We start from the raw sequence: 27,393 nt of genomic DNA, 5'->3' as shown, positions 1-27,393 counted from the left end.
ATCTCTGTGACATCACACTCTGTGGCATCTCTGTGACATCACACTCTGTCTCTGTGACATCACACTCTGTGTCATCTCTGTGACATCACACTCTGTGTCATCTCTGTGACATCACACTCTGTGGCATCTCTGTGACATCACACTCTGTGGCATCTCTGTGACATCACACTCTGTGGCATCTCTGTGACATCACACTCTGTGGCATCTCTGTGACATCACACTCTGTCTCTGTGACATCACACTCTGTGTCATCTCTGTGACATCACACTCTGTGGCATCTCTGTGACATCACACTCTGTGGCATCTCTGTGACATCACATTCTGTGGCATCTCTGTGACATCACACTCTGTGGCATCTCTTTTTAGCCTTCAAACATCTACTACCATGTTGCCATGACATCATTACAGAAATGATGATTATACTGTACAGACTAAAACAGTCAGGAATTGTAGTTCATGGTGAATGGATACCAACACACATTGGAGTGCCAGGAAATGAAAAATTAAAGACTGACAAAATGACCAAATAATCACTCAAACTAGAAACTCCTAATAATTAGGTCATAAAGATAAAACATCACTAGTAAAATTGAATGGCAGAAGTTTTGGAATCACTGTAAGACACTGTAAGCTTGACATTTTTTTAAATATGCAAAATAGTATAAAACTTAAACAAAACTTAGGAAGAGAACAACAGGTCATATTTGTTTGTCTAAGGATGAGTCATATGAGTCTTAATTCGATGCTTTACCTAATATGGAAGCACAATACAGGACTATGTAAAATATGACGTATAACAGAAACGGATGAACATGTTGTTAATGTGTCCCAAATATTTATAGGAAAGGAAAGAAATACACAGAGCAATGTTGACAGCTGGAGGTAGTTGCAAGTATTTTAAATGTAAAGAAATTTAAAGGAAAAATGATAAAGGCTGTTATTAAATTCATTAGAAAGTGTGGATATAACAATCTATCATTTAAGTCTACACTGCAGTCTCTTCACACTCCAGCACAGGAGGTGGCGCTATGCAACTAAACGTTGGTTTGCAAATCGCCATAAAACCCACAGAAGATGAAGAAGAAGAAGAAGAAGAAGAAGAAGCGAAACGACGAAGAAGACCTCAGGTGTTTGTCAACAATGTACGAGCGTCCGCTCCGGAAAGCGGGCGGAGCGTCGATTTTGTGGCCTTTTTGAGCTTCTGCCATGAAAGTCAAAATAGATAGTTTGGAATTTTGAACGCAGGAGTGTGTTAGAAACATTTGCGAAAATGAACAAAGACTCGCCCCTGTCGGGAGTAAATGTAGTGCTCGTTATGGCCTACGGGAGCCTGGTAAGGAACTAGCCAGCTAGGTGGCTAACAGGCCACAAGCTAGTTTGTTTGTGCGCGTGCGCGCGGGTTTCCTTTTCTCTTCATTTCTTTCGTTTTTGTTTTCTTTTTGTAAGTCAAATACAATATAGCTGAAAAGCACATACACGGACAATTTGTATTCAGTTACAGGGTAGTTTAATGTCCACGTGAGAGAAGTGAGATGAGTGTTCAGTTGTGAGGTGGTAGTGCAGCTCGGGTAAGCTAGCATTTCGCTGATGTCCTCTCTCGTGTGTTTCAGGTGTTTGTGTTGTTGTTTATTTTTGTGAAGAGGCAGATTATGAGGTTTGCTATGAAGTCCCGCAGAGGACCGCACGCCCCGGTGGGACACAACGCCCCAAAGGTGAAGGAGCTGCCACACCTGCTTAACTACAGTATTGGTGTTCATAATAATCATAATAATACATGATCTGGATTTATGAACCTGTTTGCAGGAGCTGAAAGAGGAGATTGAGTCTCGGCTGTGTAAAGTGAATAATATCCGCTATGAGCCTCGGCTGCTGTCACACGACGACGACAGGCTGAAGCATCGCGGGCCAAATGGTGAGGAAATCTCTAGACTGTTTATAATGAGGCACAAACCTTTCCTATTCATTCAGTATTATCTTTTACATCATTTGAATTAATAAAACATGGAGGCTGACTGGAACACCAGCAGAAGAGCATGAAACACATTACATGCGTTTACATTACACTAGTTCAACCGCTGCTTCTGCATTTTTGCACAGTTCATACTGTCATGCTGCTATATATATATATATATATAATATGTATATGTTTCCAAACATATGTTATTAGATACCCGGTTTTACATTTTCTCGGTATTGCACGTTCCATTTTATTTTGTTGCACATGTTTTTTTCGGTGTGTCCTGTGTTGTTTTTCTTTCTGCACTGTCTTGTCTTTGCACGGGTTACACATGTTGTACTTTATGTAGCTAGGACAAACCTTTGTCCCAAGCTCTGTTGTTGTTGTTTCTGTTCTGTAGCTATATGTTATGTTGTTTGTGTAGCACCAGGGTCCTGGAGAAACGTTTCACTATGTAGTGCGTCAGCTATATATGGTTGAAATGACAATAAAGCTTCTTCTTGACTCGACATTTTCCTTATTTCTGGGAGAAGTCAGTAAACGTCACCTGGAAACAGGTCCACCCGAGAATTTTACACAAATACTTTTCTAGTAATATCTGTGGGGACGAGGCGTCTGACTTGAAGATGTGTTTTCTCATCTGCTGGTGTTACAGTCAGCCTTCATGTTTTAATAATTCAAATGATATAAAAGATAACACTGAATGAATAGGAAACAGTTGTGCCTCAGTAAAAAGGTTCTAGAGACACGCCCCAGCGTGAAAACGTTACTAGTGCAGATACAATAGACGTTAATGATGTTCTTGTTGTCCTTCCGCTTCTCCCTGTTTGGGGTTGCCACAGCGGATCATCCGGTCCATGTATTTTGATATGGCGCAGACTTTACCCCAGATGCCCATTCTTGCACAACCTTTCCATTTTATCCAGGCTTGAGACTGGAACCAAGAGGGTTGGTTCCCTTCCTGGGAATTGAACTTGGGCTGCAGGGGTGAGAGCATGGGATCCTGCCACTGGACCACCACAGTAGTGCTTAATAGAAGATAAATAATTTCGGTGATCTCAAACAGATGGCCTAATGGTCAGCTTTTATTTATGACTTGCTTTTTTGGTTCACAAAAAGTAAAGCATACTTCATGCAGCTTGGAGAACAGTAAGATAGTGGCTTCCAGCTCTGATTGATTATCCCTGTTTCATATTTATAACTTTCTTATTATTGATACAGCAGAGCAGAAACTGTCAATCAAAACTGTGCAGTTATAGTGATATTTCGGTAATAAGCTTCCTTTAATGTATGTGTTTGTGTGTGTGTTTGCAGGCTGTTATAACTACCTGTACAGAATGCAAGCTCTGGATGCCATCAGAGACGCTGGTAAGAGCCCCTATGGTTTTTGTTGTTGTTGTTGTTGTTATTGTTTTGGCAGGTCTTGCCATTCTCAGGGTTTTGCCATAAATCTTCACATATGAAGTTTAACACATTTGTAATGGTCTCGAGAATGTTATGTTTTCACATTGAGTTTGTTTGCTAAAGTCTGCACCTTTTTTGTTGCTTGTTTTATTTCTGTGTTTATTTCCTTTTTTGGCTTGACATTTTCAGTGTGATTTAAGTGCACCTGAATCGTTTACACTAGCTGTCTCATTAGCTCTCCTTGCAGGTTGTTCAGGTGTTTTTGTACTTGGAGACATAGTACTGTAGTTTACTAAGTTATTAATGTTCCAGTTTGATAAATAGTTGTACTTGCATTTGCATAAATTCATGTACTTTATTTAAAACCTGATTCCATTATTAAGGTAATAAAATTTGTAAAGTTCAAACAGTGTTGAGTTTTTTAAAGGAAAACTTGAGCATCTAGATATAAATACATTCCAGATCTCTGTCTTAACACCTTCGTGGCAAGTTTGTTAAATAATTTGACCTTTTTGTGTTATGATCTAAATCATTTCAGATCCATTCGTACATAAATAGGTTCCTTTCCAGAGAGTTCACAAACTTTCATCAGTACTCCAGGGACATATAGACTCCTAGTTTGAACTAAAATATTTTTTTCAGTTAGGTTGCTTATTATTCTGCTTTATGTTGCACTTGATTAAACAGAAGTATTCCATGCAGTTTAAAAAGCTTTATAGATTTCATACCGGCACAGACGCAATATTATCACATTCATTCATTCTATTTCAGAGCATTAGAAACTTACAGTGGTTCCTGAGTGCAGCATTAAAACTGGGATGTGTGCAGTGATGTGTGTGTGTGTAGCTTCGTTTCTGTTGTGTCTGATTTGCTTTGTCATCTCTATCTCTCATACACGTAGACATCGTTTCTCCTGATCTGGCCCGCAGCCCCAGTGCTCTGACGGGCCCTTGCTACAGGAAATGGCTGCTGGACCTACGCAATTCTCACTCGCTGATCAAAACCAGCCACAGCAGCCTCATCGACCGCCTGCTGGAGGGCTACGACAACGCTCGTCACGGCACTGCGGTGTGTGTGTGTGTGTGTTTGAGTGAGTGAGAGTGTGTGACAAGACTAATTTTTAAATAAACTATAACACTATGAAGGGAATGGGGGAAATATAACAGAAGTGGCAGATATCTTCAAAGATAAAATGAAGTGATAGTGTAGATAAATACCTTGGCCCAGTGCGTTCTTTCCTGTTAAATGTTATTATTACAAATGATAGTAATATTTTACCAAAATGCTGTGGGTCTAACTACAGTAGGGTCCAAAAGTCTGAGACCACTAGTAAAAATGCTTTCTTTTCTAATTTATTACACCTTCCATTACAAATAATATTACTGACAACAACTTGAGTGAAAAGTAGAATCTTTGAAATTCTATTAATTTCAGATTCTAATATTTGGTCTGTCTCCTTTTCACTTTAATGGCAGTGTGCTTTTGAGCTGCATGGACTCTATATATTTGTGCAAATCCTTGTGATCCATTTTGGATCATATCCTTCAGAATGTCTTCTGATCACATGCTTCAGTAGAACAGATTAGACGTGAGGAAAATCTGACTGTTTGTGAAGGAGTAAATATTTCAAAATACTTAGTTTCTGTAAGATTTCAATGCACTCTCCCTACTGTATATTCTGATTCACCTTTGAAATCAGTTTAGTGTTTTGCCATTTCTGTGCATGTGCAACAAAATTAATATGCAGTAATATTACACTAAAATCAGAATCTACTTTTGTTTAGGATCTGGAATATGTTGCTCTTTATTCTGACACTAGCTAGCAAAGTTTTAAGGTACAAATATACTGTACTTTCACCACGTGTACATGCACATGCTGATCCTACATGAGTGGTACTTTTACCACAATCGTTTGAATACAGTTTGTATGTCTGGAGGATTAAATCAAGTGTCCGATAGATGGCACATCAGAGTCCAAACATCTCTGCCCATCTGATTTGCAAGTCAAATATGTAATGTTTAGCAACTTCACGCACAGTGAGGATAAACACACCGATGAGCGCCGTCTCTTTTTAAAACTTCCTGCAGTGACTGTGATCGTTGTCACTGAGCTGCATCTCAAAACAGAGAACTTTGACCTTCTATTGCTAAACGGAATATATAGATGACTGGTACACTAAATGCACTTCTTGCTGGGTAGAAGAGGATTTTGAAATTCAGTCACTTGTTGTAAAACTGTTAGTACACAAGAATTCACAGAACAGTACAGAAGTATACAATTTGAAACACTATGTCAGTGTAGTCAGGTGGGGACACTGTGTCATGTTCATTTCTGAGGATATTAGTGCACAAGCCAGATGATTGCAGGATATGTGTGGCAGCCATCTTGTGTAAACAGTTTCCAAAATAAATAAAATAAAAAGTATAAATCAGCCTTTAATCAGACTGACTGTTTTTACCCTTGTGTTTGTGAAACTGGCTGTGATCTTCAAGGAAACTGTACTGAAATGTTTCAATGGATTCTTAAAGTCGTATATTACTGGCAATTAAAAATCAGTGTTGACCAAAAGCTGATTTTTTTTCTTCAGCTGTTTCCCCGACCCAGCCACAGTGTGATAGGATAGGTTTTAAAGATCCTATGTATGAATAAAATAGGCTTTTAATTATTACTAACACGATACATATAGGCAGCTATTTACCTTTTATCAGACTTTATACAGGTTATATTGAAATTATAATATATTTTTTTCTTGGCAGGCGTTCGGCGAAGCTGAATTCCTCAGATATAAAGAAGACTTGTCCGAGCTTGCTGCCATGTGAGTTCTGTTTCTCAATCACACACAGTAACAAACTGCATTCAGTTACATTGGTGAATACAGTAACCGATAAAAGGACGAACTGTTTCCACAGTTAATATCATAATAATGAAGATCTTTGTGTTTTATACATCACTGACTTGTGAGTTCTGTTTGTAGTTTAGTCAGTTTTTGATTGTTTCATTTTAGCACCACATGGTGGCATAGTAACCTGTCCAGTCTCTTCCTGAGAAAAAATTCAAGTCACAATGTGAGCATTATTTCCACACAGATCTGTGAAGGTGATATGCAGGGTGTCCCATTCAGAGGATACACATTTAATACATTTTATGACCTGTATAGAAGGTTAAGTTCACTTACAGGACAGGAGTGACCTCTCTTTTTGTACAAGATTTTTAATGATAAACACTGCATTCAGTGTACACCATTCTCAGCCTCTGTGTGTTTGTGCTACAAAGTGCTACAAACACTGACAAAGGGGAACTGTTGAGTGAGTGTTATAGTTAACAAGCTAATATGTCTGCATGTTAAAAGATTGTAGGGAAATGTGTGTGTATATATACACTATATTGCCAAAAGTATTCACTCACCCATCCAAATAATCAGAATCAGGTGTTCCAATCACTTCCATGGCCACAGGTGTATAAAATCAAGCACCTAGGCATGCAGACTGTTTTTACAAACATTTGTGAAAGAATGGGTCGCTCTCAGGAGCTCAGTGAATTCCAGCGTGGAACTGTGATAGGATGCCACCTGTGCAACAAATCCAGTTGTGAAATTTCCTCGCTCCTAAATATTCCACAGTCAACTGTCAGCTGTATTATAAGAACGTGGAAGTGTTTGGGAACGACAGCAACTCAGCCACGAAGTGGTAGGCCACGTAAACTGATGGAGCGGGGTCAGCGGATGCTGAGGCGCATAGTGCGAAGAGGTCGCCAACTTTCTGCAGAGTCCATCGCTACAGACCTCCAAACTTCATGTGGCCTTCAGATTAGCTCAAGAACAGTGCGCAGAGAGCCTCATGGAATGGGTTTCCATGGCCGAGCAGCTGCATCCAAGCCATACATCACCAAGTGCAATGCAAAGCATCGGATGCAGTGATGTAAAGCACGCCACCACTGGACTCTAGAGCAGTGGAGACGCGTTCTCTGGAGTGACGAATCGCGCTTCTCCATCGGGCAATCTGATGGACGAGTCTGGGTTTGGCGGTTGCCAGGAGAACGGTACTTGTCTGACTGCATTGTGCCAAGTGTAAAGTTTGGTGGAGGGGGGATTATGGTGTGGGGTTGTTTTTCAGGAGCTGGGCTTGGCCCCTTAGTTCCAGTGAAAGGAACTCTGAATGCTTCAGCATACCAAGACATTTTGGACAATTCCATGCTCCCAACTTTGTGGGAACAGTTTGGAGCTGGCCCCTTCCTCTTCCAACATGACTGTGCACCAGTGCACAAAGCAAGGTCCATAAAGACATGGATGACAGAGTCTGGTGTGGATGAACTTGACTGGCCTGCACAGAGTCCTGACCTCAACCCAATAGAACACCTTTGGGATGAATTAGAGCGGAGACTGAGAGCCAGGCCTTCTCGTCCAACATCAGTGTGTGACCTCACAAATGCGCTTCTGGAAGAATGGTCAAAAATTCCCATAAAGACACTCCTAAACCTTGTGGACAGCCTTCCCAGAAGAGTTGAAACTGTTATAGCTGCAAAGGGTGGACCGACGTCATATTGAACCCTATGGATTAGGAATGGGATGTCACTTAAGTTCATATACGAGTCAAGGCAGGTGAGCGAATACTTTTGGCAATATAGTGTAGCTTAGAGCTAAGAAGTGCTGCTTTGTTTACTGTTCATATTCTTGACTGTTATGTTGATTTATCGTCACTTGCTGAACTCGAAGTTGAGGTGACCTGCTCAAGATTCTGAAAAGGAATTCAAAAACATTTGAGCGGGTGTTGAATTGAAATTGAATTCCTATGAATTTCGTTTTAATTGTAGAAAGATATTGTTACAAAGCAGATTTCGTAACAATATACATGAAAGGAAACCCATCCTCCAAGAGTAGGTTTAAAAATCTATGAGTAATAATACGAGTCTTTAGGATAACCACAGCGTGTTTAGGTGAGATTATCCGCTGGAGAAAGGGCGTCCATGTGGGATCTTCCACAGCAGCAGGATTCGTCCTTCGTTAACTCACACTCATCATTTGCTTTCACAGTGTGAAGGTGCATTCCAGCACCAGCAGCCTGAACCAGCGGCACCAGTCAGCAGCTAAAGACCTGACGAGCTCACCCGGCCCATCCTCAGCCTCCACCATCCAGGTCACGTACTTGCCCTCTTCAGGCCAGCGCAGCAAAAGACCCAAACATTTCCTCGAGCTCAAGAACTTCAAGGATAACTATAACACACTGGAGAGCACTTTATAGGCACCTGTGCTTGTCTGGTCAGACACATGGTAGGCCTGACATTGGTGTAGAGGCGAGGATGTGGCTGACCTTGTACTGCAGTGTGGAGTCTGACTGAAGCTGGGGTCATTTAAACCTCACTGACTTGCAGAATAGAGAGAAACTGGTATAAAGCACAGAGGACAATCTGTGACAGGCCAAAGGGACTGTTCTTTTGTGCAACGGTGACGAGCCGAAAACCTGTCTTTGGAAGACAGTTCAAAAAAATAGTGTTAAGGTACGACTGGATTTATCGGTTAAGATGCTGTCAGTGTTACATACTGAGGAAAAAGTCACTGCCGCTGTTCATTCTTTCATTCAGAGCTGCCTGTATGAACTAGAAAATACACAAAGAGATTAGAAAACCTGAACAAAAACATTACTGTGATATATAACACTTGGTAAGTGATTGGGAGCTTTCAGTTAAAAACAATGGGATTTAGAAAGAGCCGACCAGTTTTTGACGCTTAATTTTCTGTAATTCTCCCACACAGTCCAAACATTACTGTAGCATTTGGTATTAAATTAGAATAATACACTAGAAAGGGAAAACTGGGAGACGGGGCAAATGCTTGTACATATGTGAAGTCCTTTAAGTGCACTTTATTTGCAGTTTGTGTACAGGAGGAATGTAAGAATTTTAGTGATGGATTTGGAACTAGAGCTGCTATGCATTTAGAGTCTGTGCATATGTGACTTAAATCACGAATCCTCACAATCAAAACTAAACCTTGTGTGTCTTTTTTTTTTTTTTTGTTGTGTTTTTGTTTTAAACGTTACTGCTTAAAGCAGCGGCTTGTTGGGGGAAAAAATGCACACAGTAGGTACGACCAAAAACACATATAGTGCAGTACTCGCTCCCATGTGGTGTAAATGTGTTCACACTGAAAACACACTAACAAGAAGAAGCTTGCGTAGTGGAAGAAATTTCAAAATGGTTGACAACACTCTGTTGGTCAAGAAGTCTTCCAAACATCTTTTAAATTAGTCCCCGCTGTGTGATTTTATCTTTCAACACCTTAAAAATACACCATTATTTCCAAAAGCTAGCAACGTTGCATTGCCTGCATTTGAGGTCATTTGCCTTCGCCTGGGAAACTGCTTATGCTTCCACTTGACATGATACTGCTCTTGTAAAATCCATACACTAGATGGTAGACTGGCACATAAGTAGTGTAAGTGCATAGTGTGTAGTACACAACTAATTTTTGTTACCAAAAAACGTAGTCGATGTATGTAGTCGACATTTTTAAAAACTACTCTCATTAGCTTCACAGCTTTAGAGCAAAACTAAAGAAGCAAAGCTAATCAGAGTTGTTCACACAGACACAAACTCCTCAAATAATTTTGCAGTAATGGATATGTTTGATGATTGTTTGGGGTTTTGGATACTATTGCATGCTCTCATTTCTGAAAAGGAACGAAAGGGTATCACATATCTTGAAACAGTGAGGTGTAACAGTAAGTTTAAAGCTGGAAGCACATTCTTCTTTCTCACGTAGTCTGGTGTTATTCACAGAAGCAGCAGACTCGGGTAAAGGTTGCCTTTATATTTCAATCATTTTAAAAATGAATGCTGCAGTTTTCCAATCATCCATAAGGCATCAGGGCAATGTGTAAAATCATGCAAATGCAGGTCAAGGTCTACAGTTAATGTTCACATCAAACTTCCGAAAAAGGAAGTCTGGGGCCATGGTTGTTGGTGCTTGATAGGCTGGTCTGATTTATTTGGAACCTGTGGTTTTCCTAGGAACAGTCTCAAGATTGCACACGGGGTTATAAAAGAAACATAAAAGAAATTATTCACTGAGCGTTTTTATTTCATATCTTCAAACTACTGTATATATTTGTCAAGATATAAATAATTGCTTTTTGATAATTCTGTGCACTAAACACCAGCCAAAGGCACTTTTTTCTTTTCTCCTTTTACTTGGAAGTGACGTTGAACAGAACTATCGCAAATGTGAACAAGAAAAACATAATGCTGGGAAAATGGGAATGATATGAACACAAAATAAATATTAATCACTCGATTCAGCTTCAACTTATTTATAGAGCACTTTAACAGTGAACTTGTATAGACATATAAAAATGCAGAAAATACATTATGATCTTGATACTGGATACTAAATGTATCCCAAGTGAGCAAGTCAGAGGTGACTATGGTTAGGAAAAACTTCCTGAGACGATATGAGGATGAAACCTTGAGAGAAACCACCCTCGAAAGGGAACCTCGGCCGCATCTGGGTGAAACCAGAGAGTGTGATTATAAATCACAGTTTCCTTTTTCTAACTGTGTACTTAAAAAGTGCAATTGTGTAGCCAGGAAACTCATTCTAGTTATAAAATGAAGACTGTCTGAAGTTTTAGGAATCCAAACAATAGAAGTTCCTCTCTTTTTATGTAAAAGTTCCTGAAGTTAGTTTAATCTCTTAACTCTTCTGTGTCTACTGCTCTGTGTCACACTCTTTCATGCTTGCTTGTGTTAAAGTACACCACTAGTAGCTCGTGGCTCTGATCTCAGTAACATAAATTTGCCAAAAATGTAGACAATACAGAAAACATTTATCAGTAGATCATTTTTTGTCATTCTATGATATGTATCATTATATCACAAAGCCTAGCTGTGGGGAATGTTGTCTTGGGACACCTTTGCTGCTTAATACCAGTTAAGAACTGTCTGAATTTCACAGACTGTCTGAGCTAACTGTTGCTAATCTCTTTAAGGTGAAGATTTACCCACAGTGAGTTCTTCTTGATGTGGTATAAAGGGAGATTCACAGCATGAATGTGCAGCTGAAGCAAATATGCCACAGGGGATGTGAAAGAATGTTTATAAAACCTTTTGGAATCCACACTACAAAGTACTGAGCAAAAGGCTTCCTAAGCAGTATTAATATGGCCTTCTTAAGAAACTGGCTGGTGTGTGTTTGGTTGTTGTATCTTATTTCATATTTAATATGGTTTGATATGGGTGGTGGTAGCTCAAGTTTGATATGGGTGGTGCTCAAGTGGTGCTCTGGGTCATTGACCGGAAGATCAAGAGTCAAGCCCTAGCACTTCCAAGCTTCCACCCTTGGGCCCTTGAGCAAGGCCAACCCAACCCACTGCATCATGACTGACCCTGCACTCTGACCCCAACCCCCAAGGATGGGATATGTGAAGAAAGAATTTCACTGTGCAGTAATGTATGTGTGACAAATAAAAACAACTTAACTTAATAATGCAACATATCTCTACTCACTGAGCAAGAAATCGTTCCTAACCACTGGATGGCTTCATTATTGAAGTTCATGAAAGAATGAATTTATCAGTAACTGTACTGAACTTTTTCTCTTTTTTTTTAATGCAGTGAAATCTTTTCTAATTATTCCCTTTAGGATTTAATTTTTGTTTCTGATTGTCGTGGCCAAAAATGCATTTTTTTTTGCAAAATTTTTTGCATTTTATTTCTAGAGAACTACTTGAATTGGCAAAAACGGCAAACGCAGGATTCTTTTACTCCTACCAAAGAAGAGGTATGTATTGATTTGGTGTGATAGTGTCTCGAACATGAGCACAGCTGTTACCCTAATAGTCTTTCTAAGACCTCAGTACTTAGGTTTGTTCCCTGTCATGCACCACATGTTCTGGAATGACATTAAACCTTTCTTGGTCCTTGATGTTAACGGAAAACGGCTTTGGCTGAATGCACGTTGTGACGATGTTACACTGCATCTTGGAAAATCTGTGAAACATCTGTGGTTACTGAAAAAATCGCAAGCTTCTCAGAATATTTCAGTGCTTGCTTGATTTTGTGCTAATTTCTGTAATCGTAAAACTCTGGACGGTCTGCCTGCTAAGAAATTCAATTCCACTATTACAATGAAGTGGAAGCTTGGACTCTTCCCAGTCTGAGTGAGTGCACAGTTTACTATCTGTATTCATTATTCAGGTCATACTGTGAATTCTAGATTTAGAGACAATTTTTTTCCTATTTTAGATAACTTAGATAGGTTAACTGCATCGAGCTGCTTCAATTCATAAACCATAGAAACATAACGGCACCATAAATCTAAACTTGGACTAACCAAAGGCCAAAAGCTTAAATCCACGTTCACTGTAACACAGGAAATATCAAATCAATACTTTTTTGATCGCTTTATTAAAACACAATTTTGCATAAATATACATGATCATTAATACGGCAACTCGTTTCACTACAAAAATAGTTTTATATTAAATAAAGAGCAGAAGGTAAGTGCAAAGTTTAAGGCCATTTACGGACAGGTAAGGAATTAAATACACAAGAAGCAGAAATTAAAGTAAAAATAAAATATGTACACGTGTTGAATTTAATGTCAGTGAAATGCATTTTCCAAAAAATGTCTTTTTATGTACATGAAATTAACATGATTCTTCTTCAACTCCCAAGTAATGAGGATTGTTACTTCATACATTTATTTTCTTGTCCTAACAGCAGACGGAGTCTCTCAAAGATTTATTTATTCAAGGCATTCTGGCCTACCTTATAACATCGGTGTTAGAAACAGTCAGATATTCTAGGACAGTGGGGATCCTGACAATTTACAATTAGGTTAACATTTTAGTAGACTTCGACTTGACCTATACTAAAGGGTGTAATTTAGATTTAGTGCCTAGAAAAGATCTCAGACTAAAGGCTGAAACTCAATATGTGTGTCTCTCAACAGCACAAAACCACTGTGTGGTTTGAGTTTCCATATCAAATGAAACAGGTTTATACCTGTTAGCTCGTCATGGATATCTTTTTCTTTTTAGTAGCAGAATTTAAAAGATATTTTTAACACCAGATACTCTATAATTCCTTCATTAAGGCCAAGAATCTGGTAAAGCTCCCTGCTCTCGTTCTATATCTCGTTCTTACACAGATCTGTTAGCTGTAAGATCTTTTTGATAAACAAAAGTTCTGTAATTCAACTCCAGGTTAAACAGAAAGAGTGAGAGAAAGTGAAAGGAACACAATGTTTCCCTCTGTCTGTTTATTCACAAAAGATTGTGGGGATTGTGTTCAGAGAGCCAGCCTCAAAGGAATGCCATACCGCACCATTCACTCCCTCTCTTCACTCAGTTCTGCTTCGTCTTCATTTCTGGTTAAAAGCTCGTCTACGTATATTTAACACCTCTAAACCCCTACTTCAGCTGAGTTCAAGTCATTATATGCATGCTCACAGACACACTGTGATGTTGAAACCTACATCTAGACTATTTACATCGACACGTAACTGAAAATTCATTACATACAATACAATAATTTGCAATACAATACATATCATGTTGAGCTGCAGCTGTGCACATCTGTAGTCAGGAAGATAGCTAGCAAGGGCAGCGTGCCGCTGTGGTTCCTAGCACAAGACGTTGTGGAGCTTTACTACAGGCTGTTGTGCTTGAGAACGTACGGAGCCGCCGACCTGCTGCATTCTGATGCGGATTGCGTTAACGTGGTTACAGCGTTGTCATGAAGTTTGTGCTCATGACTTGATCTCTATGACTTTAATGTACGGCAGGTTCTTGTTGCTTAGTGTGGACGGCTTCAGTGGCTTACTGTGGAAGAGAGAAAGACAAGATACTCTTAGTATGCATTTTATTTGTATGGAGTGTGCATTTTATTGGTGTGTGGGTGTGGGTGTGTTACCTGTAGACAATTTGAGCATTGGAATCTGACAACAGCCCAGAGTTTGGCCTTTGGCCATTCAGGAAATAGTCCATCTGATCACGCAGCTCTGTATTCTGTATAAACAAGTGATTGATCCACGTGATGAGTACACAGAAGAAATGATCCACGTGGAATATGTGTGGAAATAAATGTGTGTGTATGCACGCATGTGTGTGCTAACCTCTGCTTCAAGGAAAGCAACTTTCTCCTCCAGTTCTTTAATGACACGGTCCCTCTCCTGAATCACCATTCGCGAGTTCTGCAGCTGTATTAGAGAAAACGTGAGTGTGACTGTGCTTAAAAAAAGAAAAGTGTAAAATAGAATGCCATCGATCCAGATGTGATTTTATACCTGTTCAATCATCTGTCTGAGTTTCCTCTGCTGGCTCTTGAGCATATCATCAAGGTGGTGTATCTTCTCTTTAAGGATGGCATTTTCCTTCTCCAAATCCTCCAATCTACAAAATGCACAGTGACCTTTTAGTTCATCTTGAACTGAGAAAATAGTAAACCACTGGACGTTTCTTTCCTAGCACCACCTGCTAAACCAGACCGCCTCACCTTCACTTATAAGCACTTGTGGCAAACTCACCTCTCCCTGTCAGCTTGCCCCTCCTCTTTCAGCTCACGTAGCCGCAACAGCTCCGACTCCCTGGTCATTAACTCTTCCCTAAGAGACGAACTCTCCTGTTCCATGCCACCCATCAGCCGCTGGAGCTCTCTGATGTGCTGGTCCTGCTGCTGTGCATTAACTTGAGCTTCCTTCAGCTGATCACTCTGCTCAGAGAGCTGCCTTTTGTACTGACCTGCCTCAGCCTGAGGGGGGAGAGAGAAATGAAAAATGATAAGTTCCCTGGACTGTCCAGATTGGAGAGACTGAGAGAAAGTGGAGTATCCAGAAAGCAGGGTTTTTATGTAAATATTGAATTTGTGCATAAGAAAATTAAAAGTTAGCGCTTAGTTAACAAAGGATTAAATATCTGGAAAGATTAAAGTTAAGTAATACACAGAGGATGACAGAAATGCATATTATATATATACACATACACACACATCTATAGATAGATAGATAGATAGACACAAATATATATATACACTATAAACACATACAAACACTGTATGTAAACAATGTGGACCTCATTACACAAATAAAATATGTGGTTTGTGCACATCACGCCCTCTTGAGAATACTTGCTTAACACTTGTTTATAGATACACAACTGAATTTTTCTAAATACACATAAACATTTAACTGGGAATGCTCTAGAATAAAGAATGGCAAAAATACAGTTAAAGAAACCAGACCTAAAAGATGGATTTCGTACAAAATTCTTCTGTTGGGTTTCTACAGGATCACTCTGACGTGACCTGTATGCCCTAGAGTATCTGTTTGGAAAGCTAACATTAGCACCGAAGAGAACATTACTTCATTGAAAAACCATGAGGCATCAGTCAATTATTGTGACGCATGGAGCGAGACTAGTCCCAACAACACACCTAACCCCACCTTCTATGCCATGGGTAAAAGGAATGATGTAAACCCCTTTTCTGATCGTACAGGTTCCTTAGGAATGCGTCCGTTACAATGTAATGAGTAAGTACACCTACAGTGCCCATGTATGGATATCACGGCATGGGGCGGACAATAAGAAGGTGTGATCTCGAGAAGAGGCTCACCTGTAATTTGTCCTTCTCCTCTTGGTGTCTCTTTTCTGCCTCCTGAAGCTGACTGTACAGCCGCTTGCTGACTTCCCTCATTTTGTCTCGCTCCTGCTCATCCACAATCTCCTAAACGAGAGAAACAGAAAGAGAGAGTTAGCATTTGGAGTGCTCCTGACTTGTATTATGGAGGTGCTTTTTTAACATATGTTTTGTATCAATTATGTATATAAAGTTTGAACTGGTAGACTAGTCTTTACAACACACTACATTCAACTCTATTGTATTTTTACTTCTGTTGGAAATGAAAAAACTTTCCTTGACAATATTTATAGAATTAAAATGAGAAGGAGGAAAGGCAAGAGAAACCAGAAGAGGAAGGGACTGTGAGTGTGTGTGTATATGTGTGTGTGTGTGTGTGTGTACGTCATCAGGGTGTTGGCTCCGACTGTAGAGGCAGCACTTAACTTTTTCCATTCAATTTCTGAGCCATGGCTGAACTCGCACACAGAGAGCTCTGTGGGGGAACTTAATCTCCGCCTGTTCACAAAGCTCTCTAGAATTAAAAGAGGCTTTGTAAAGCACAATGTGTATGTGCTCTTGCTGCAAATGGTTTTCGGACAATACGCGACTCTCTAAATGTGGATTGCACCAGGAACTGTTCTTCTACAAACTACTATCGTAAAAAAATAGCTGCAGGAAGTAATGGATGTGTGTTTCTTTTTGTAGTATGGTTGTGTGTAGCTTTCAGAACCAAAGTGTGTGTTCAAGTTATATATATATCCAGGTGCCAGGCTGTGTATGCCAGTGTGTATACAAGCGTTACGGTATGTGTGTTTGTGTGGGTGTGTGTGTGATATCAAAGACCAAATGAAAACCTCTTACCTGTTTGTCTTCATTGTCCTGTTTTGATAGTGATGTCAGAGCACAATGTCCTCTGTTCACACCAGTTTGAGTTAACTGCATCTGAAAGAGCAAGAGACAGAAACTTGTTCATGCCTTGTCCTGTTGTCCGTATTCATCCCCCTATTATTTGTACACACACACACACACACATCTCTTGCCTTGTGCTCTGTTCTGTGGTTGCTTTTTGCTGCCATCTGCTCCCTCAGGCTCTTCAAACAGTATCGCACCTGGAAAAGAGAGTACTTGTGACTCAGAGATATATACACACTACACACAAAGCATAAACACAAAGCACTAAAGAACTTGTGATGGGACAAGGCAATCCAACTGACCTCTTTTATTTGTGAAACCTCATCCGAGAGCATTTTCAGACTCTGCTGACTCCTGTCCTGTTCCTTTTTCTGTGCTTGCAGATACACCTGAAACACAAACACACGCTTGACATCACCACACCTTGGGTCACACGCTTGAGCAATGTGTTAATGTAGACCAGTTTGTTGTGAAAGCAAGACAGGATTTAAGAGCTCAGTGGAATTTTAAGCTGACACACCCTCTTTTACATCACAACTTTTGTTCCTGCACGCAACATCCCGGTCCACACTGCTCACCTTTATGACTTCGACCTTCTCTTCGACTTTGGTTGGCTCGTCCTTGAGTGGCTGCTTCTCGCTCGTCGGCTGCACCAAAGCAAACGCTCTGCCAATAGGCTGGAATGATAAAGTGGACAGGTTGATTGATTAGCCTGATATTGCATGTTCATATTCTGTGGGAAACGTCCTGTTGTGCAAACTGTTCCAGCTTGCCTTAGAAATGATTTGTAAATTCCTCAGAACATTCAGTCTCCATCAGATGCATCATGTTCAGAGCTTTAAGGTTTCATAGCCCTCAGGGTGTAAGCTTTTCCCTGCTGTTAATATGGTGCTTCATTATGCGTCATCAAATATTAACTTGTGAAAGCTTGTGAAAACTATGTAATATTTTTCTATTCTAGAACAAAGAAAATCATTATGAATAATTCCAGGGACAAAAAAAAAATCAAACAGTGGAGTGGGTTTAGATCAAGAAAAGAAAAGGTCCCTGTCTCTGACCCATGAACATAAGAATCTCTGGCAGACATACACAATGAAGAGGAGGAGCAGAAAAGCTAGACAGATGGAGAGAAAGCCAGGGAGGGGATGTTATGCAATCTGAAACAATGCGACTGTGGTCCTCAGTGAGTCTTGCGTAAAAGACCCTCTGTCTTGGACTACAGCCACACAGACGTGAGTGTTTTCATTTTCACTGAAGTCTGAGCTTTTTCCAGGAAAGATGGTGAATTGAAAAGGACTGATTTAAAGAAAGAAAAAGAATGATACATGAAGACAGGATAGGAGAAGGACGGGAGGATAACTGGCCAGCGTTTACAAGAGGTTTCAAGTATTAACTTTCACCCAAAGTAATTATGACACTGAGCAGATAAATAAGGCAGTATAAACTCTAGGAGAAATCTTAGAGACCAGAGAATCATTATAAATACAGTGTTCAGAACTCAAACTAAAAAAAGCACATGTAGATTCAGTTGTTTATTTATTCTGTGAATAAATGAAGGATTTCTTCCCTCTACTGTGGTTTTAAGCTCAGTGCCCTGCCTCCTACTACGTTACATGTAAAGAGCCGTGTTTGTGAGCTGTGCATTCTGGAATAATCAGGTTCTTACCTTTCCTACGGTGGGCTGATAATGGATTTGGTCGTGCAGGGTCAGTCGGAGTCTCCGGCACCCATCCTGAAGGACAAGAAGAAACAAAGTGTGAGGGAAAGCCCTAACAAACGGACCGTTAGAAATGAGGGAAGCAACTAAAAAAAGTGTAGAGGAAAATGTGGGGAGGAGAAACTGAGTAATAGTCCCATGAGTGGGTGTGTGAGCAAAAGCGAAAGAGAGAGAGGCCAATGGTCTATAAAAGTCTAGCAAGAATGCCAGTGCTTACTTATTGGAAAGGGAAAGAAAAAGGGTGAAATACATCTTCCTGCCAGATACAGAACATTCTGTTTGACGTCTGGACTCGGCTACTGGAAAATACCAGAACTCCCCCGGCGTGCTTTCGCTCTCGTTTTGAATGCGCATTTGAATTGTGGCACAGACTCCAAACAGGGCAATGAGCTCTAGAGGGATGTGGAATATCCCCATAGCGACAGGGTCTCAGTGAAATAACAAATACAGGAAGAGAGAACGCAGAGGCCACGTGAATACATGCTGTACAATCTCCAACGCTAAACTCTTATAAACTGCGTCTAATCTGACCACACACAGTGCATTATAATGCATTATAACATTGACACAAACTTAATTTAACAGTGATCAAGGACTATGATCCAAACAATACAATCTAACGTCTAGCATTATGGTGATTTAAATCTAGCTGCAAACGTTATGAATCATGTATCTGTCTATAAACATATACACACGGTGTATTTTAAACAAGTGAGCAGATTATTGAGGGATGAATGGTCTACAGAAACCAAAAGAGTTTGCTGACAAATGAAGGATTTCACAACACACACACACACACACACACACACACACACACACACACACACACACACAAACAAACATACAGGTGCAGTAGTAGCAAAAGATAAAATAGATATTATATAACAGGAATGTATTTTCTCTATATACAGTTTGATAAATGGCATATGCATTCTGATGGAGACAGTGTAGTGTATGTGTGTGTGTGTGTGTGTGTGTGTGTGTGTGTGTGTGTGGTCTATCTGTCCCAAGACTCTATTCTGTTCTATATCTGCTTATAAATGCTCATCTCTGTCTCTTTTACTGGGCTTTTTACTATTTTACACACTCATAAAAAGTGAGCAAGTGCGCCCGCCTCACACTCAAAGGGCTTATCAGTGATTGATGTGTCACAGGACTCAGTGACACAGAGGTTTGGTAAACACAGATTTGAGAAAGGAAAATTTTCTGCAACTAGGTACATAATATGGACACACACCATTAATATCCACTGACACAAAGGTGCTATGAAAACATTAAATCACACTTTATGTACGAGTCTTTATGCCTGGTATTAAAGTGTCACTGCATTGGACGGAGCTGACATGGCTAGAACGCGATGTTGCAATGAACATGGCTTCAGCAGGTCTTCATGGCTTTTTACCAAAACCCTTAATCACACAAAATCTGTAAATGCGACACCTCCACCCATCCAGTCAAAACAAGCAGATTATTCTCGTCCACAATGGAGTCATAACAAGGACTAAGACCGAGAATAACCATGGGCAACACCTTAAGACGTATGTACTTATAAAAACAGTAGCTGGCGAGATCATTAGATTTATACTGTACACTAAATATTCGAAAAATGCTTACATTTACCTGAGTGACTTTACTGCGTCCACACAGCTCTCCGTCCTGTTTAAAGTGGCACGCTGGACTGCTGATAGCCTGCGTATGTGTGTTTCCATACAAGGCAAAGCAGCATTTAAATGCTTGCTCAAGCCAAGTTAAATACCACTCCTTAACTCAGACACTATATCAGACATAAACACGTGTGCACACCAGCACGTTATCTAGCAGGGATTATGATGACCATTCAGAAGATATCGACGAGAACTTAACAACAGTATCCAGGCCTGCTGTGCATCTGATAACCACCCAAGAGCCTTATTCACACACTATTCCCATTGACCTTTATTTAGAACTGTTTATAAACATTACTCATCTCAGTCCATGTGGAGCAGCAATCAGAATACCAAAATAAAGTCATAAATACTGACTAACCATGTCTTGAAATGGTTTTTAGCTCATGGGAATATACTGTATGTATGAATATTGTACCAATGGAAAAACAGTCTCACTTGGGATTTTAAGAGCTAGAGGAATTCCATGCAAAAAATGAAGAAATAAATAGTTAATTGTCATTGCTCTGGATTGCATGAAGGACACTGCATGCACTATAAGTTGAGTAACATGAGTACCAAATCCAAACAACAGTCGTATATCCAAAATAGATTGAAAAGATGTATACGCTTGAACAAGGAAGACTGTAACCATGTGATGCAGTGATCACATGTCACATCTGCTTTCCATAATCATATAAATAATCAAATCAGGTACTAGCAAAAGCTTTCTCTTTGTTCCTTATGTGTTTCATTCTCTGCATTTCCTGCTCCTTTTCTCATGCACCCCTTTGTTTCATCTCCTCACGTTTTAGAACAGTAGCAGTAAACAGGGGCTGATTTACAGGAAAAGGCCAGTGTAAAAGAGAGGGAGAAAGGAATGAAGGAGGACGCTGGGCAGGAAGGAGAGATGTGAAAACAAAACGGGGACAAATAATGGGAGGCGACGCGGAGGCTGAATAGAATGGAATGTGTAATCTCATACTAGTTCAGACTAAAAGCTCAGGACACACACACTCACACATTCATTGATTCTTCTCAGTTAAAGGTCAAAAGAGCCTAGGCGTAACCAGAGATTTCGAGGTGCATAAAGCATTCAGTGTGTCCCAGATCAGTAACAGCAGCACACACACACACGCGCGCACACACACACCACAATCAGGGGTGGAAGTACAAATTGTCCTAATAGCATGAACCTAATGAAACTACCTGCCAAAATGTATCCTGCAAGGAATTTGAAGAAGAAGAAGAAGAAGAGATCTGTTTTGGCATTTCTATGTAGTCTAGATCCTGTACAGCCCTAACAGTAATGACAAGCAAAAGGCAAAAGATGAACAACAAGAAGTAGATGTGGATATAAAAGTGAGATAATAAATAAACACATAAAAGTACAGCAAATTAAAAACACTTTTAGTAGAGTGCTACATTTTGAGCCCTGAAGGATTCCTCCAATTTCTAAATTCATCACTGCTCTGATCTTCACCACCTGGGGCGAGACAAACTGCTCCACATTCTTTACAGTCCATGTTTTACAATCATATTGATATGAACTACATGCCACATGACAAAGAGGGAATATGTTTTTATACTATACAATCAGTATATTCAACAATCATGTGTTTTCTATAAAGATCGGCTATTATATTATTTCGTCAAACATTCCTTGACCTTAAGTCGCTATAATCTTAGAGGAAGCTGCCTGACAGATAAACAAGTGAGACAGAGTGCGAGGGATATCATGTGAATAGACAGATGAAAGAGGAGGGTAAACAATACCGACGCAGCGGTTGAACAAACCTGAACAAACGTGTTTTCAGTAGTCATGTATTTTACATAACCAAACAAGTCCGTGAGAAAACTGCTGTACGCAGCTGAATCTATGTAACAACCTGCATGTAGTTTTCTTAGATTTCATAACACAGACAGACACTGAGAAAATCTCTTTCCTCCTCCTTCTTGGCCTTGAAACAAAGCTGGAGTGAGAGGTGAGAGTGTGTGTGTGTGGGGCCTGAAAAATTCCTGAAGCATGATATCAGGAGGAGGTCATTCGTTAATTCAGTCGCTCATTGTCTAATTTTTTAAACCCTACCTTTCAGACCCTATTATTCTGCGTCCAGATGCCGACTAAGATACTGGCTGCAAAAGAGACACAGTCATCACAAGGTCTGGCTTCATTCTGCTGATAATGACTAATAGTCATGACCAAGTCTTCTACTACTGATAAAAACCTTACATTTTAGAAGTGACTTGAAGCATAGAGGATTTGGGTAGTCACTCAGGACAGCGTACGCTTTTGTAGCACAAATATTACCGTGTGTATCTCAAACACATGATTAGACGGTGTGCCATAATGATGCCTTGGAAAACATGAGGATTTACTGTGTTCTGTAGTATCAGCAATTATAGGCTTATCTGGAATAAGTCATGACTTAGCTGGTATTGTGACTTCATCTCAGACAACTTCAACTGGACATATATGGGCATGGGAAGCTCTTCCAAAACATCTAAACAGAATATTTTACCACTACAACACACAACAAAGTGTACACAAATCATTCTGGAGTTAAGATCTAAATATCCTTTCTATTTTTTTATATATATATTTCAATATGCATCCTACTGTAAAATGAAGCCACATAAAAAATATAAACTGGGAAGTCCAAGCATATAAAAAAAAAAAAAACAGATTGCTTCCATTACCAAGCAATAAACATGTGATAAATATCTGACACAGCACCTTTAGCCTAGTTTGCGTGCAAGCCATGTACGCAGTCGAAACACTCCCTTTATGCAACTGTAAAAGTCCACTCGCATTAATCTCCCTTCTCTTTGCTTTTCTCTTTATAAGGCATGATAAATCTGGTGAAGGCACAACGTTGCTTAGTGACATGAGGAATGGAGGAATAAACAGGTTACAGAATGTAAGACAGGTTACTTATTAGCCATGAGACACTCTCTCCTGATCTGATCAACAACGTAAACATGGTCCAGGTTATGGGTTAAAGATTATGGGTGCAAATGTTTGACTTGTAATTGAAAGTTAGCACTTTTTTTAATCTGCAATGTGCAGATATGATCTTTTTCTTAGTGCTGTGACATGAAGTGTATTCTGATCACCATTGATGAATTACACATCATTTTATGAGATCCTGGTGAGATCTATATAGATCATGTCAATGATAATTGGCTAACAAAATATAGTGTTTAGAGACTAACCAGTTAATGCGACTAAGGCCCGGGTGAAAGAAAATATTTGCTGACAACTGATATAAATACTGACCTGAATAATCATTTCAGATATTATTGTGCTCCCCAAAGTTTTGGACTGAGCATTATTTTGTAAGTTTACTGCCACACATTACTGCAATGGTGCACTGAAAAGAGCAGCTGTGCCACAATCTAGGAAAATACACAGATATGCCTTAAGGCATCTTCATTCCATCTCTTGCTGTGCAAAAACACACTGAGTGTTGACCAAATTGTACTGCATGATATATATAACAACATGGTGGCTATATTTGATAAAATAAAAACTAAATGAAATACTAAACTCTAAACGTGAAAGAAAACCTGGCTAGGGTAGTAGGTCGTTCGTGAATAATATAGGAAAGAAAAAGAAAGAATTCAAAGCGATATTTAGAATCTAAACAAATGTTGCTGTAAATATGAAAGTTGAAACATAGTTCACCTTTCTGCTTGTTCAACTGATGAGCATCCTGTTTCTTACAGTAATCACCGCTAAACTCTTTCCCTGTACAGCTGAAGCACATCCTGTTTCTTAACTTACTGCAATATGCCTGGAATTTCCCACACACTCTATTTTATAACTATACACTATAGACCATGTGAGAAAATGTACTACACACCATGCAAATGAATATTTAAAGGTACAGTAGGTTAATCCACCCAGTGGTCCCAAACACACACTAACAATGATCACTATTCCATAAGAGTACTGAATACTCATACAGATTTCCATTAAAAGTGTATATGAAGCAAAATACATGTTTAACACAGTCTAAAAAAAACAAAACAATATATATCAACCGTGTGATATTGTTAAATATCAATGGGATGTAATAGGCTGTACTTCATCCTCTAAATATTTCTATTCCTGTCTCCTTCATCACAAGGCTTTGCAGTATTTGTATAGAATTGGATATATAATAGACTCCACACGATTAAAAGTCATTGTGTAGAAAAGTGTTTTGTGAGTTAAGCTTCAGGTGAACTCTGACTACTGAAAATAACTAAGTAACTGATTTAGTTTCCACTTCCGCTATGTGAGATAAGGAACTTCATCCAAAGTTACTCACCGCTCTTTCTCCTGCTCTGAAATCCGAGAACGTGCACAAGCTCCGCGTACTGCTCATTTTTACCGGGATAGAAACTTTTTCTAACGGAATGAATAAATAAATAAACAATCAAACAAATTGGGTACTTCAGACTAGAAGCCTCCGCTGTCCAGTGCGATACAACCAGTGAATGTATAATGGGCTCGCGCAGCGGACGACTGATAAATGCGGTTCAGCCCCGCCCCTTTCCCCGCCTCTTCACCTACACGGTTTCGGAGCGTCACTTAATCTCTGCGCGAGACGCACGTGGGATGCGCTGACTGCTGTCCGCACCTGTGCAGATGCATACCGACTGCGTTAACTCAGACCCCAAAAGGCTTAATCCAGAAACCGCAAAGTTCTCCGATAACGTATGCATGAGTATAGTGGAACTCCAAAAGTATTGGCGCCCTGTATGCATATGAGTAATTAATTAATATTTTGAGGAACAAATGTTACTAAACTGAGCTTTTCCTTGGTGCTACTTCTTCCTCTGGGTACTCCGGTTTCCTCCCCCAGTCCATAAACCAGTGTTGTAGGCTGACTGGCATCTCTAAATTATTATTTTATGTTCAGAGTGTACCACACCTTGTTCCCCGAGTCCCTGGGATAGACTCCAGGTTCCCCATGACTGTGAGTAGAATAAACTCTACAGAAAATAGATGGATATGGATATATAGATGAACATATGATAATAGGTGTGTAGTTGTTAGAGCATTTAAAAGCAGAGATGCTTTCTGAAATGTGTGTAAGCAACTGAGAAAAACCAGTATCGTGTGTGCCTTTAGAAATCCTGCCATATAAGAAACATGGAGAGAGAACCTGGTTGTAGAAAACTAACTTATGCTTAGTCATAGACCTACTCATGAAGCTCATATAAGTAGTTGAAATATAATCAGAATACATGTGTACACTGCATACGTTTATTACAGTAGTAATATAACTGCTACATAAATTCTCCATAAGATAACTAGTAGTGCCGCAATGCCTGTATTAGCCAGGCATGCGTACCTGAAACACTAAAACATGACTAGAACAACCATGCGAATGTATTTCGGCCGAAAGCCACACCTGACATAAACTATGTAAGGCTCAGTAGCATGGAAACATGGGTGTGGAAAATCTTCACAATCAGTTGTACCTTAAATATGTGCGCTCCTTTCGAAACTCCAGGTTGCACAGCCATTATGTGGGAATGTGGTCCTGCTTCACACACCGTTGTCCCCATGTGATACTAATTGTCTCTCAGTATCTCCACAGAGTTAAATATTCTTAACTTACACTTTTGCTAGTATTTCAAATATTAAGCAATGCACAGGGTAAGATGTTTGGTGGATGATGTTTTGACCGCTGTGAGTTCGATTCTATAATAGATTCTTGAACCACTGATCCTTTCAGAGCCGAGTTATATTTAATACACTCTTTCTTTACTAGTTAACATGATCGTCACTCTGAAATACTTTTGCAAAACTCATCCCACAAATGTATTCTGCTCTAAGTATTAATAACGACGCATAACCATCAGCTAAATCCATTAATAGCACTAAACTATGAATTGTGACTAATGCAATTCAAATTAGTGGAAAAAAATAGCACTAGTGCATGTTACCAAAACAAAAGCAGATGCACAACAACTTTATTTTTTGTGTCATGTACTGCCACTCCTTTCACACACCTCCTGGCATCATTATATTTGACACTCTCCCACGTTTTAATCAAAGAGACTGGAATGAATGCTATTTGTAAATTGGCACGTGCTCAAAACAATCCAAACTCACTCCTGCATTTCAACATGCTGTGTTCTACTCGTGAAGTCAGGACACATTTTTCCCCGTTCTCTAGAAAACCCAACCTTATGATTTTGCAAAAACTGCATATGACAATTCTCCTACAGGAAATGGTTCAGAGGATAAGATCAATATGTTTTAAAAATGGAAAAAAAAATATATATTGAAATATATAAATGTCACTCATTGTAAATGTCACGCTGGCTTTTGCACTCACAGTGCATGAGCCAGACACTAATAAGTTGACTCATTTTTTATTTAATCTTTGTTGTAATGTTTAGTTTACTTAAGAAGCTATAAATGTAAAGGCAGCCCACAACTTGTGCAAAACTGCAGCCAGACTTACAAACACTAGTAAGTCTGAGAACACCTGCTTAAGTATTGCTGTCTGTTTTCTTTAGGATTTATACTTTAAAGCCTTAAACCTTAGACACGTGAGAACGGTTTGAAATGTCTGACAAGGTAAGACTCAAAGTGAATTTTTAAGATCAAATGCAAAAGAAAAATCTGTAATCTGTTCATGTTGTATTAGTTTTACAGCAACACATACTTATTTACGCAACAATATATCATTTTATTTACCTGCCCTATTAAAAAAATATGCATATATTGCATGTATTTTTTATTTACACATATATTTTAGATATATTTTAGAATTTCGACATCACATGAACAATACATAAAAGAATGATTCATGTGAGGAAATCAGATATAAACTAAGAAACGTTCTAAAATGTGATGATAAACACATGAATGAATAATATCTAAAACATATGCACTTCATGTGAAAAAAGGTGTGATTAGACTAGCTAGTAGAAAAACAAACAAACAAAAAAACATTTTGTCAGTTATGTGATTATCCACCGATGAAGATTCCTGTAAGGGTGTTACTTTGAAAAATACTTTGTGGCCTGGTTCTTTGTAATTCCTTGAGAGAGAGAGAGAGAGAGAGAGAGAGCGAGAGAGAGATCATTAATACACAGCTATTAGACTCAAATATGTTTCACACATAGGGTAAATTCTACC

At 39.4% G+C, this 27,393-nt stretch overlaps 2 protein-coding genes across 4 annotated transcripts; one reads left to right on the top strand and one right to left on the bottom strand.

The window, feature by feature from the left end:
* The first annotated feature begins 1,108 nt into the window (after positions 1-1,108).
* Positions 1,109-11,824, top strand: lg01h1orf43 (linkage group 01 C1orf43 homolog). Of its 3 annotated transcripts, none has more exons than XM_058386064.1 (7): positions 1,109-1,127; positions 1,611-1,712; positions 1,804-1,912; positions 3,272-3,325; positions 4,263-4,429; positions 6,119-6,177; positions 8,392-11,824. In XM_058386064.1, exons 2-7 carry the CDS (start codon positions 1,650-1,652, stop codon positions 8,597-8,599), a joined length of 660 nt encoding a protein of 219 aa, XP_058242047.1. In that variant the 5' UTR covers positions 1,109-1,127; positions 1,611-1,649; the 3' UTR covers positions 8,600-11,824. The 3 variants fall into 3 exon arrangements, with proteins under 3 accessions (XP_058242047.1, XP_058242039.1, XP_058242030.1); XM_058386056.1 differs by lacking the exon at positions 1,109-1,127 and adding an exon at positions 1,134-1,333 and having other exon boundaries at positions 1,641-1,712; XM_058386047.1 differs by lacking the exon at positions 1,109-1,127 and adding an exon at positions 1,134-1,333 and having other exon boundaries at positions 8,392-11,823.
* A 1,092-nt stretch (positions 11,825-12,916) lies between these two features.
* Positions 12,917-24,744, bottom strand: tuft1a (tuftelin 1a). Its single transcript, XM_058386035.1, has 12 exons — positions 24,563-24,744; positions 18,553-18,618; positions 17,465-17,563; positions 17,189-17,275; positions 17,015-17,083; positions 16,836-16,916; positions 15,969-16,079; positions 14,884-15,107; positions 14,644-14,749; positions 14,473-14,556; positions 14,271-14,365; positions 12,917-14,179 (listed from the first exon to the last, which is right to left on the bottom strand). Exons 1-12 carry the CDS (start codon positions 24,617-24,619, stop codon positions 14,107-14,109), a joined length of 1,152 nt encoding a protein of 383 aa, XP_058242018.1. The 5' UTR covers positions 24,620-24,744; the 3' UTR covers positions 12,917-14,106.
* Between the last annotated feature and the right edge of the window lie 2,649 nt (positions 24,745-27,393).

The sequence above is a fragment of the Hemibagrus wyckioides genome, linkage group LG01 (assembly GCF_019097595.1).
Source record: "Hemibagrus wyckioides isolate EC202008001 linkage group LG01, SWU_Hwy_1.0, whole genome shotgun sequence".
Lineage (NCBI taxonomy): Eukaryota > Metazoa > Chordata > Actinopteri > Siluriformes > Bagridae > Hemibagrus > Hemibagrus wyckioides.
This window is presented reverse-complemented; position numbering and strand designations above follow the sequence as displayed.

Excerpts from the sequence above, each read along its gene's own strand:
- lg01h1orf43 (XM_058386047.1), top strand. The coding sequence starts at position 1,271 with ATGAACAAAGACTCGCCCCTGTCGGGAGTAAATGTAGTGCTCGTTATG. Across the intron at positions 1,334-1,610 it reads TTATGGCCTACGGGAGCCTG|GTGTTTGTGTTGTTGTTTAT; the intron begins GTAAGGAACTAG and ends CGTGTGTTTCAG. Across the intron at positions 6,178-8,391 it reads TTGTCCGAGCTTGCTGCCAT|TGTGAAGGTGCATTCCAGCA; the intron begins GTGAGTTCTGTT and ends TTGCTTTCACAG.
- tuft1a (XM_058386035.1), bottom strand. The coding sequence starts at position 24,619 with ATGAGCAGTACGCGGAGCTTGTGCACGTTCTCGGATTTCAGAGCAGGA. Across the intron at positions 17,276-17,464 it reads AGAAGGTCGAAGTCATAAAG|GTGTATCTGCAAGCACAGAA; the intron begins GTGAGCAGTGTG and ends TTTGTGTTTCAG. Across the intron at positions 16,080-16,835 it reads AGGACAATGAAGACAAACAG|GAGATTGTGGATGAGCAGGA; the intron begins GTAAGAGGTTTT and ends TCTCTCGTTTAG.